This window comes from Peromyscus leucopus, chromosome 20, assembly GCF_004664715.2.
Source record: "Peromyscus leucopus breed LL Stock chromosome 20, UCI_PerLeu_2.1, whole genome shotgun sequence".
NCBI classification, from domain to species: Eukaryota; Metazoa; Chordata; class Mammalia; order Rodentia; family Cricetidae; genus Peromyscus; species Peromyscus leucopus.
In genome coordinates, this window is record NC_051080.1 from 34,343,329 (window position 1) to 34,354,329 (window position 11,001).

Below are 11,001 nucleotides of genomic sequence, written 5' to 3' on the forward strand. Positions count from 1 at the left end.
CTGAATATATGTAAAACTTGTACAAAGGTATCTGCTGTGAAAATGACTCACAATCTGTAGACATTACTTAGGAGATGCCTTGAGATGTAAAACCCTGTCCTTTGGGTTGAGAGATTTTTGGCTTTCCCCAATTAAATTTACACTTTAAAGATAAAAATAAAGATTACAGCTGGGTCATGCGGACACTGTCACCCATTTGGCTGCATGCCACCATCTCTTGTGCTGCTGGTTGTTTCTTATTACAGTTTTCCCCAAAGGTCAGCAATATTTATTTAACCAAATTTATAGATACCATGTAAACAGAGTCAGTGGATTTGAGATATCTTTCCCCTACCTCCTCTTCTTCAGTTGAGAGTTTCCAAGGATCACAGGCTGTCTCATGATCCCAAACTAGCTAATATATCCATCCCACAACTTGTTTGACCTCTTACTCAAATATGACTTCCCCTCTCTCCCCAGGTCAACTACTGACCCAGCCTGACACACAGAGAATAGTTTTAATTTCATTGGTCCATCCTTTCACCCTGTCCCCTTCATGGGCTGGCCACTTGTCAAGAGCTCTACCCACTGTGCAGTCACCACCCCCATCCTCAGCACCATCCTCAGCATCTCCATCATCGTATGGGAGCTGCCTGATGGACAAAGGGGGAGCTGGTGCAGCTGATGCTGGACAGAAAGGACTGTGGCTCAGAGCACATCGTCCTGTGGGGAGGGAGGACGTGGAGCCTCCTACTCCAGCCCTTCTGTTTCCCTGGCTTCTCATTACTTGCTCCTGCACAGCCCTCTCTGTTCACACCCACAGACCACTGTGTGGTTTTAGACCCATTCGCCCATCTCTAGTCCGCTCTGGTCCCTCGGTTCAGGCTGCTGTCACATCTTTCTTTGACGCTCAGGCCGTCCATATTAACTCTACAGTGAGACACAGAACGACAAACTCCTCAACGCTCGGTTCTGTGGACTCAGTCCCACACTATCTGCTTTCCAACCTTCACTTCTGGTGCTGTGATAAATACCTGACAGAAGCCAGTGAGAAGAGAAAGCTTTCACTTGGCTTACAGTCTCTGGCTGATGGTAGTCCATCATTGTGGGGAAGTCAAGGCAGGAACTCAAAGCAGACAGCCACAGTGCATTCACAGTCCAGAGTAATGAGAAATGAATTCATGCATTCATGCTTATTGGTGCTCAGCCTGCTTTCCCTTATACAGTTCAGAACCCATACCCAGAGAATAGTGCCCGCTATGGTGGAGGAATTTGCCCACCTTATTTAGAGTCATGCAGAAAAATCTCTCCCAAGCATGCCCACAGGACAGCTCAAGCTAGACAATCTCTCACTGAAACTCTCTTCTGACATGATTCTAGATGGTGTCAAGATGACAGTTAAAACTAACTTATTCCTCCTGTAACAAGACTTCTCAGTGCCTCTAATCTGTCCGGATCATCTCCACTGACCTCAGTGTAGCTGGAGGAGGCTGTCACAAGCACCTAGAGGGTCTTGTGGATCTGGGCAATCTCCGACAACTTCTCCTCCAGCTCCTGAGCCAGGGCCCGGAGTTCTTTGGCCAACTCTGATTTTGCTCCATCGTATAAATGCATTGAGTCCCTTACAAGGAAATACACATCCAGCGCAAGGAAGGCACCTGCAACAGCGGCCCCTCTGATTCTGGCTTTTTTAGTCATTGCCAGAGCAGTGCCTTCAAAGACATTCTGCAGCTGACTAGCTCGTTGGGCAGGGATTCCTCCAGTCGTCAAGAGGAGCTTGGCATCTGCCACTAAGTGAAGGTTGGCTCTGGCTGCTCTAATGGCGCGGATGTTTTGTCCCAAGGTTTTTAATTTTTTGCAGAGACCATAGGAGCTTATAGAAAGTTTAAATGCAATCTTTCCCAGGACAAGAAGCGTCTTCATCTTGTCCATGGTGTCTGACATCAGGCGCTTGGCTTCAGCCTCATCTGACCACTTGCTTGTTTCTTCCACAACTACAGTGGCAGCACCAGTCACAGTAGCCACAGCCCCCAGGCCCAACCCAGTGGCTGAGAGCAGCAGACTGCCCCCTGCTGTCACAGGAGCCAGAGCTATACCCAGGATGCCCAGGACTCCAGAGGCAGTGCTGGTGGAGTTGGTCACCACGTTGGAGATGGTACAGCCCCTGTGCACCTGGTCAAGATGGTCAGCCAGAGCTCGGAGCTTCCTAATGTTTCCCTCCAGCTTCCCTTTCAACTCAGGAAAAGCTTCTAGAAACCTCTTCCTGTCCTGCAGCTCTCGTTGAAACCGCTCTTTGTCCTCCAGGCCTGGGAGCTCTAGGAGCAGCTTCAGAGCCTTACACAGTGCAGCTTCCTCATCCCTGTAAAGAAGAGGTCAGCGCATCAGGAAGATGGCTTGTTTGACTGTAGGATGGGCCCCCACGACCTATCTCCTTCACATCACAGTGTTTAGTGTCATAGAACCAACGGGAAGGTATTTCACTACATGCAGGACTCTGCATTCCACAAGGAACATTGATGATCAAAGACACTCCATGGTTCTTAGTCCATAGGTGTCAGTGTGTGAAGTCATGTGAAGACACACATTAGTGACATGCCCATGACAAAGAAGCCTTCACTTAAGGTCTGTGCCATCACTTCTAAATATTTGCCCAGTGGGGACTCTGTAGATGATCATAGGGATGCAGGATCAGAGCAAAACTGGGGGCATTCTGGGGGTCCCGTGGAGATGACCTGGACAATTCAGCCTCTTTCACCAACACCTTCCAGGCTTCATCTTTGGCCAACAGGAGCTGCAGATCTCTTCTGCTTGCTGAGTCCTTCAGATACTCAGTGACTTCCTGAATGAAGTGTCTCCTCCTCAACACTAGGAAAGAAACAGAATGAGGTCTGAGGACAACATGGAAGAGTTTAAATTCCAAAGAGTGTACGGTATTTAACAGCCAAAGTATTCAGCATCTGCCACTGGGTACCCGATGGAGTCAGCAGTGCTGGGGAATGAGTTGTGACCTTCAATTCATGTATAAAAAGCCTTATGGCAGCAACCAGTTTTAGAGATGTATTTTTAAGAACGTGAGGTAATAAGGATTAGGTGATGTCATAAATATACATCCTTAACCAATGAGAGTGTGGTACTAATAACAAAAAGAATAGACACCATATATATATATACATATATATATAATATCATATCTATTTATCTATCTATCTATCTATCTATCTATCTATCTATCTATCTATCTATCTATCTATCTTATCTATCTATCTCAGTGGTTCTCAACCTTCCTAATTTGTTGTGACCCTTTAATATAGTTCCTCATGTTGTGGTGACCCCCAACGATAAAATTATTTTCATTGCTACTTCCTAACTGTACTTTTGCTACTGTTATGGATCATAATGTAAGTATCTGTGTTTCCTGATGGTCTTGGGTGACTCCTGTGAAATGGTTGTTCAACCTCCAAAGTGGTTGAAACCCACAGACTGAGGACTGTTGATCTATCTACTTACCTGTCATCACTGATCTCTGTGTCTGTGTGTCCTTCCTCCACTTGGTCCCTTCCCGCCTCTCTGTCCCCATGCACACAGGAGAGGCTGTGAGCAGACTCTCAGTTAGCAGGCTGCTGCTACAGACCAGGAAGAGTGTCCTCACCACAACCAACCTGCCATTCCTTCACTGTGGACTTTGGCTTTCAGAACTGAGGGAAAATTAGGTCCTTGGTTCAAGCCCTCAGTCTGAGGGATCAGGGTATGGCAGCTGGGAGACTCATACACCAGGGAGGTGTCATGGTGCTGTGCAATGAAAGGAAATGTCTTCTGCTCTGCACAGTTGAAGGGTATCTCTTTTAGTCTCAGAAAGTGACAACTTTGCAAAGTGACTTCTCTCTGCGTGGATTTTACATGTCAACACCGGCACCAGAGCCAGTGAATGGGACTTTCAATTCCTCCTCACAGGGTTGTGACATTAGTTTGTTGGATAAAGGCAGCAGGTCAAAGAAAACAGAATTTGCAATGTCAGAACTATTTGCTTGTAGGAAGAGTAAGGCTAGCTGTGGTGGTTTGAATGAGGATGGCCCCCATAGGCTGATATATTGGAATGCCTGGTCCCCCCCGGTGGATCTTTTTGGGAACTGTGGCCTTGTTGGAGGAGGCATATCACGGGGGATGGCCTGTGAGTTGTCAAAAAGATATACCATTCCCAGTTAGTTCTCTCTCTCTCTCTCTCTCTCCCTCCCTCCCTCCCTCCCTCCCTCCCTCCCTCCCTCCCTCCCTCTCTCTCTCTCTCTCTCTCTCTCTCTCTCTCTCTCTCTCTCTCCCTCCCCCCCATCCCTCCTACCCTCGCCCCCACCCTCCTGTTTGTGGATCAGGTGGAAGCTCTCAGCTACTGCTCCAGTCCATTCCTGCCTGCTGCCATGACGGTCATGATCTCATCCTCTGAAACTGTAAGCCCAGATTAAACACTTTCTTCTATAAGTTGCTTTAGTCTCAGTGTCTTAGCACAGCAATGGAAAGGAACTAAAACAGCAGCTGTCCCTAGGGAGTGGGCTATTGCTGTGACAGGCCTGACCATGATGTTTTTTGATGAATGTGGAAGACTTTGGGGCTCAGGACTAGGAGAGTGGTTGAACATAATAAGTGGGGGTTAAGGGGCCTCCTAGTGGGAGCTGGGAAGACAACAGTGCTGAGATCAGGTGGTCCATGGAGGTCCAGCTCAAGATGTTTCAGAGGGCAATAATTTTAGCAACCAGGCTGGAAACCATTTCTGTGATATTTTGACAAAAATCTGTCTGCTTTCTGCCACTGTCCTATGAATCTGCCTGAGGCAAAATTGAAGAGTTTTTGGGTTAATTTTATTGGCAGAGGAGACTTCAAGCAGACTGATGTTGACTCTGCCATTTGGATATTATACAGATCTACAACTAAAAAGAGCCAATGAGCACCATTTGTCTATGGCCTCTGCATCAGCTCCTGTCACAGGGTCCTTACCTCCTTGAGTTCCTGACATGAAAGCCTTTATTGATGAACTATGAAGTGGAAATGAAAGTGAAAGAAAGCCCTTCCTCTGAGGTTGCTTTGGTCACAGTGTCTGATTACAGCAACAGGAACCCTTGCTCAAACACTCACTGTAGTATGATTTTATAGGAGATGAAGGGCTTATTCACAGGAGCAGCCAAGCACGTGAAACCTGGTATGAGCAAGATCACAGACAGTGTTCTCCTGTGTGGTGGGGAGTTTGGATTGTCCTCAGACTTTGGGAGTTGCCACTACGTCACATGACCTGCTGTGTTCCACTTTTTCAGGCTGTCCTAACCTCTCTGAGAGGTAAAGGAGGGAGAAAGGGATCCCTGAGCATGCCCCAAGACAGAGCCAAGAAGAGAACTCCTTATACACAGGTAGGGGAGACTCCCATTACTCCATTTTGGGGACTTTTTTTCTATCCTGAACTCAACACACTGTCAGTGTGGAGATCCAAGGTTCTAGACCACACTTAGAAAACATAGAAGAGAAGTTCATACCTCTGGAGGCCATGAGGGCTGCAGGGTCCCTGGCGGCAGATGTGGGGTCTGTCTCAGGTCCTTCTCACAGGTATCTGTGAATCCTGGCTAAAAGGGAGAGAAAACCCAACTTTAAGATGGAGTGGGGACAGCCTCAACGGAGGCTGGTGTCTCATGGTTCTCTCTGGATAGCAGAACAACTAAGGTCGAAGAGTTACAGGCCCTGGCTCTCCTGAGTAAGGGTCAGTCCCAGGCCTCTCCTCACTCTTCCCTCACACTAGCCAGAGCAGAGCCCTCCTGTCCTGGTGGGTCATGGAACAGATGATCATCTGGAGACAGCCATGAGTAGGGAGTTATCTTCTCTGGAGAGATGAGGAAAAATGTTCTGGCACCTAGGATGGGAACTGTGTGTAGCAATGATGATAGCCAATGTTAACTGAAGGAATATGGTACATGGGTCTGGGCTGCCACGCTAGGGCTCATGACTGTGAAGAGAGGAAGAAACCCTGAATCTGCAAATTTGCACTGTCTTGCTGCATGAAGACACCTTATTACGGTGCATCAAGAAGATCCGGCCAGAAACAAAAGCTGGTGCCTGGTCCATCCTCTGACCCCCCAACCTGCTACTGTGCACTACATCAATACCTATCTCTGTAAGTCCTGTCTGCACAGTAAGCTGCTCTAGTCTCAAGCATACGGAGGCACTTTACCTTAGAGAGAAAGAATGAGTGCTAGTCTTTGCTGAGTACAGCTTGACCTCCTGCGTTGTGTCTACAGACAGAATTTTCACAGATGCAATGGACACAACTGGCCCTCACTTTCCACCACACACACCTAGACACTCCTTCAAGCTTCCCATTCAAAGCCCTGATCCTATGGTGGGTTCTTCCTACCACCCTGGTCCAGCCTTGGATCTCCATGGTTAGCTTTTGCCATCACCTAGAATAACCACCACAGGCTCACTGACGATGGGAGTGTCCCTTCACCTTTGGGCAGGAGAGCACAAACCACTCAGAACCTGCTGCTTCTGTCACGTGGGGAGTAAGGACTGAAGCCAGGCAGTGGCAAGGCATGTGTCCTGCCAGGACACCCAAAGCTTCCTTTTGCTCCCTTACCCACAGCTGCCCTGGCTATTCCCAGGCCAATGCAGGTTCGGCTGCAGGTCTTAATTTACCCCAGTAGGACAGTGACTGTGAGGGCTACAGGTGCCTGGCTACCCAGTGTGGAAGCCATGCTCCCCGAGTTTACCCTTCCTTCTGGACCCTGTTTCTTCCAGACATGAGGTCCAGACTTGGAGTCGGTAATACAGTGACTGAGTGACCCAGCTGTGAGCATCCAGACACAAGAGGTTGATGGTGAGGGTTCTTGCTAAAGGCACCAGATGACAAGAGAGCTGGTGTCCCTTTCCTGTGTCCTGTTTCATAGGCTACAGGACCCCAGAGGCTGCTAGAGAAAGACCGGCATGTGTGGTGATCTTATACTTGGGTGAAATCTCTACACTCTGAGTTTCCTGTTTCTGTGTGGCTCTGAGCTGGTGGCAGAGCCCAGTGGTAAAGCCCTTGTCCAGTGCAAAGGTCCTGGGGCTGACACCTAGTACCACAAAAGAAATCAGGGAAAGAGGAGAGAAAGTGCAGCTGTCCTTCATGCTTGCCTTAAGCCCTCCTACTAATCTGCCACACACAGAGCCTCTTAGCATTGGCTTCCTGTGGATGTGAGCCAGGAGGACGTGTAGCTGGCCCTAGCCCTTGCCTTCTGATGGCCAGCTGGAAGCCCACGCTGGGCATCTCCCCTCCCTAGCAGTGCCAACCTCTCAAAGTGGGGTAGAATAGAGACTCCCAGTAAGTCACACTTCCCTGTGGGTGTGGCAAGTCTTCCTAGGGCAAGGAGACAGGGCTCAGGACAGCATGAACCCGAGAATCTTTAGTTAGCTCCCAGTGTCAAGTTCAAGGCCAGTCACCGTGGACAGAGGGCCTTCTTCCTACTGCAGTCCCTCCCTTCATTCCTTCCTTTCTCAGCCTCCACAAGCAGCTGATAGGACTTCAGGACTATGCTAAGTCTCTTCCTCACAGGAAATGCCACCCAGTCCTATGTGGTGCCAGGACCAGCTAGGACTGCCTCATTCCATGTGCCCAATCTGCCTCTCTCTGGCCTCTGGAGACATTCTTTGGATGCCAAGCCATTAGCTTCTGAGGACACAGCTCTATTCAAGGAAATAGTGTGCATTAAAAAAGATACTAGTCTTAAAGTTTCTAGGACTTTCTGCTTTTACAGACACAGAGATAATCTCCTTTAACCATATCTGTGGTCTGGTCTTTGACCTTGCAGTTACAGGGTTCACAGAGCTGACTATGTGGTTGTGCAACCTGTCCTGCCCTGCCCCACATGGTACCCTACCCACCGAAACACACAGGCCAGCCTGTCTTCCTTCTCCACCCCTCACAGGCTGGGCAGAGGCTGGGGAGGGCCAGAGGAGGCAGACCTGCCAATCACCTGCTCAGTCTGCTTCACAGAATCCTCAGCAAGACCTAGATTTCCCCAGGGCCTCACACAGCCACATGCTCAGAGACACGGTGTGTGGCGTCACTTGCCAGTGGCCATGGCTGTGTCAGAGCAACAGCAGGTGACAACTGAAGTTCAGGTGTCAGCCCCCCAGGAGAAAAACTCCCGGATGGGAATGTCTCACTTAAACAAGGCTTGTGAGAATACAGACTCCAGAATGTCATTTGTTTCTGCTGTACCTCTGGTACATGCTTTCCTCTGGTATTTGATAGGATGTATATGTATGTGGGGAGTCCCCCATTACCTGTATTGTAATGTGTTTATCTCAGGAAAACACCCTGATCTACTGGGCATTTATATTCTGTGGATTGTCAGAAAGATTATTTCCTCCTTAAGCTGTATTGTCTAAATGATACAGAGTTTGGGGGTATAAAAATAAATAACTGGGATATGTTTCATAGCAAAGGCCTATTGCTCCACATGAGGCCTATGAGTCACACTTTGGAGCTGCTTTAGATCACAGTTCAGAGTTATGATTTAGGAAAATATTAGAGTAGGAGCCAAGCTGGCTAAAATTCCTTTCACTGGACCAAATGCCTTGCTAATAGTTTTTAAGGTAAACTGTCCCAGACAAGCAAGAACACACAGCTAGGTTGTAAATACAAAAACAGCCCAGTTATTTATATCTGGAAAATGATTAAATTCTTGCACCCATTCCTGACCTCAATTTGTGAAAATAAATTCTGACTAGTCAAGGCTACAGAAAATAATTTGACTCTGTAGCCCCAAATGAGGACTGCAGGTGTTCTTGGATAATCAGAAGTTAAACACAGGGCAGAAAATATACTAAGTTTTAAGTGTTATGGTCATGTCTTGTGGGAAATGTCAGTTGAGCTGATATTACAAGATATACAGTAACCTGGCCCTGAACTAGAGAGGCCTGACACCCTTAGCCTGTCAATCACCAGGCAACTTTCTAATGTAGATGAAATCAGAATTTATGACTTCTAATTATAGAGTGTTAGTTCAAAATTGTTACATAGTTGTCGGTTAGTTTGAACTGCCTTTTCCCTGCCTGGAAATTTTTTTTTTTCATTTTTCGAGACAGAGTTTCTAGGCCTAGAACTCACAGAGATCTGCCTGGCTCTGCCTCAGGAATGTTGGGATAAAGGCATGTGCCACCGCCACCGGCCTGGGACTTGTTTCTATCTATAATCCTTTCCTTGGGAAATGGAAAGTACCTTTTTATGGCCTTCGTATTGCCTGAGAGATTCTGTCAGAGTTTTTAAGCAGCAGAGGGAAAGGGAACAAGGAGCAATGAGAGCGAACATCACAAGAGATTAGAGAAAAGAACCATCAAGAGAGTATGTGAGTTCTTCCTTCCCTACAACCCCTCAGAGAGAAAACTCTTAGCTTCACTGATGCCGTGGATTTCTTTCAAAACCCTGAGCTGCCTTGTAGGATGGCACTCTATACAGCGTTAATCACTCTTGGACACCTTGAATCCCCCAAGTCAGTCAACATTTGTCCCATCTGATCTTGGCAGCAATAGCTACTCAGTGCCAATCTCAGAGTGCATAGGACATGTGAACCAGTGAGCTCTGGGTTGCCTGCCTACCTTCCCCTACACCCTTTATTCCCTCCATTTCCAAAGGAGTGGGGACCCACAACAGCCACCTTCCCCTGGGAGCCTGCTATCAAGGTCTCAGGCAGACTGGCACTTCAGCAGAGCCCTGATAACCTTGGTGATGTCTTCTAAGAGTTCCCACCCTTTCTGGTGCTTATGGCAGAGAGGGAGAGAGGGACAATTAGAGCCGGCATAGCTGCAAGTCTATTCTGTGCCCTGGGCTGACGTCTGACCTTGACCATCTTTCTCTTCAAGAGTGGCTGGGAGGAGGAGCAGGCAGGGGAGCTTAAGAGGTCCCCAACTTACCTAAAAATCTTCCCCTGGCTGATCTGGAATCTTTCCGGGTGTATCAGCTCACTAGCTGCACATCAGTGTCCCGATAAGAAGCAGCTGCCTGCTGGTTATACCCAGCAACCGAAAGTGAAAGTCTCCCTTTCCTGAGCAAGGTCAAATCCACACAATCGTATGGCCCCCTGTAGGGAACCACCCACAGTCCTACCCTCATGGACGACCCACAGAGAGGAACAACCTTAGCTTTACATTCCAAGTCTTTCTCAATGATATCTTGAATGCGACTTCTCTGTGGACTTGAAGAAACAACTGCCATGACAGATTGTGGGAACCTCCGTAGATCACCCCCCTAAATGACCCTGCTCTCTCCATGCAGTCCAGCAGAACATTTCTCTCTCCTCTACCTTGACATGGCCCTTTATCCTGGGGTCTGTTGATGCAGACAGGGGTGCTACTGTATTCAGCAGTGGCACCTGGAAATCTGCTTACATGGCTTCTGCCTCTAGCCCCTGTTCTGTATCTGGAACCATTATACATTGCTTCCTCTCAGAAGCCCTCGACATCCTCCAAGGCAGACTCCTCTCTTCCTCTTTTGGCTCCTAGAGTACTCGGGGTCAAAGTCCACTCTGGCTCCTCCTGTCTATAAACTGACATAGCTTGATGTCTATGGAGCAGTCCTGCTTTGCTCCAGGCAGAAGGAAATTTACACAAGGCTGGATCACAGGGACCAAATGACCTTTGCATTACAGTGGGCATCATCCCATACATATGTCCTTGGGGCTTGATGGTCATCCCCATCCAGCCTCTCAGAGAAGGCTTCATGGCCCTGTTACAGCCATGGTCTGTGTTGCTGTCCATGGCTACTGATTCCACTGAAGCCCCAGAGGATAGGGCTGTACAGAGTTCTCCCCGCCTCTCACTGGCTGCAACACTAGGAAACTGGTCCTGCCTCTTACTGGCTGAAACACTCAGGAGAAAGGGTCCTACACCACATCTGGGCAGCACAATAGAGCTGACTCTGTTTGCAGGGTCATGGGTGAGGTGGCCCTGAGGGCATAAGAATAGGTGGGAGAGCAGGTTGTACCCCTCTTCTCTGTTACGTCGTGGCATGCA

The 11,001-nt window shown here is 48.3% G+C and overlaps 1 protein-coding gene across 1 annotated transcript; it reads right to left on the minus strand.

The window, feature by feature from the left end:
- Positions 1-253: 253 nt before the first annotated feature.
- LOC114694212 (apolipoprotein L3-like) lies at positions 254-10,211 on the minus strand. Its single transcript, XM_028871053.2, has 4 exons — positions 9,904-10,211; positions 5,493-5,579; positions 2,712-2,844; positions 254-2,338 (listed from the first exon to the last, which is right to left on the minus strand). Exons 2-4 carry the CDS (start codon positions 5,503-5,505, stop codon positions 1,483-1,485), a joined length of 1,002 nt encoding a protein of 333 aa, XP_028726886.1. The 5' UTR covers positions 5,506-5,579; positions 9,904-10,211; the 3' UTR covers positions 254-1,482.
- Positions 10,212-11,001: the final 790 nt, after the last annotated feature.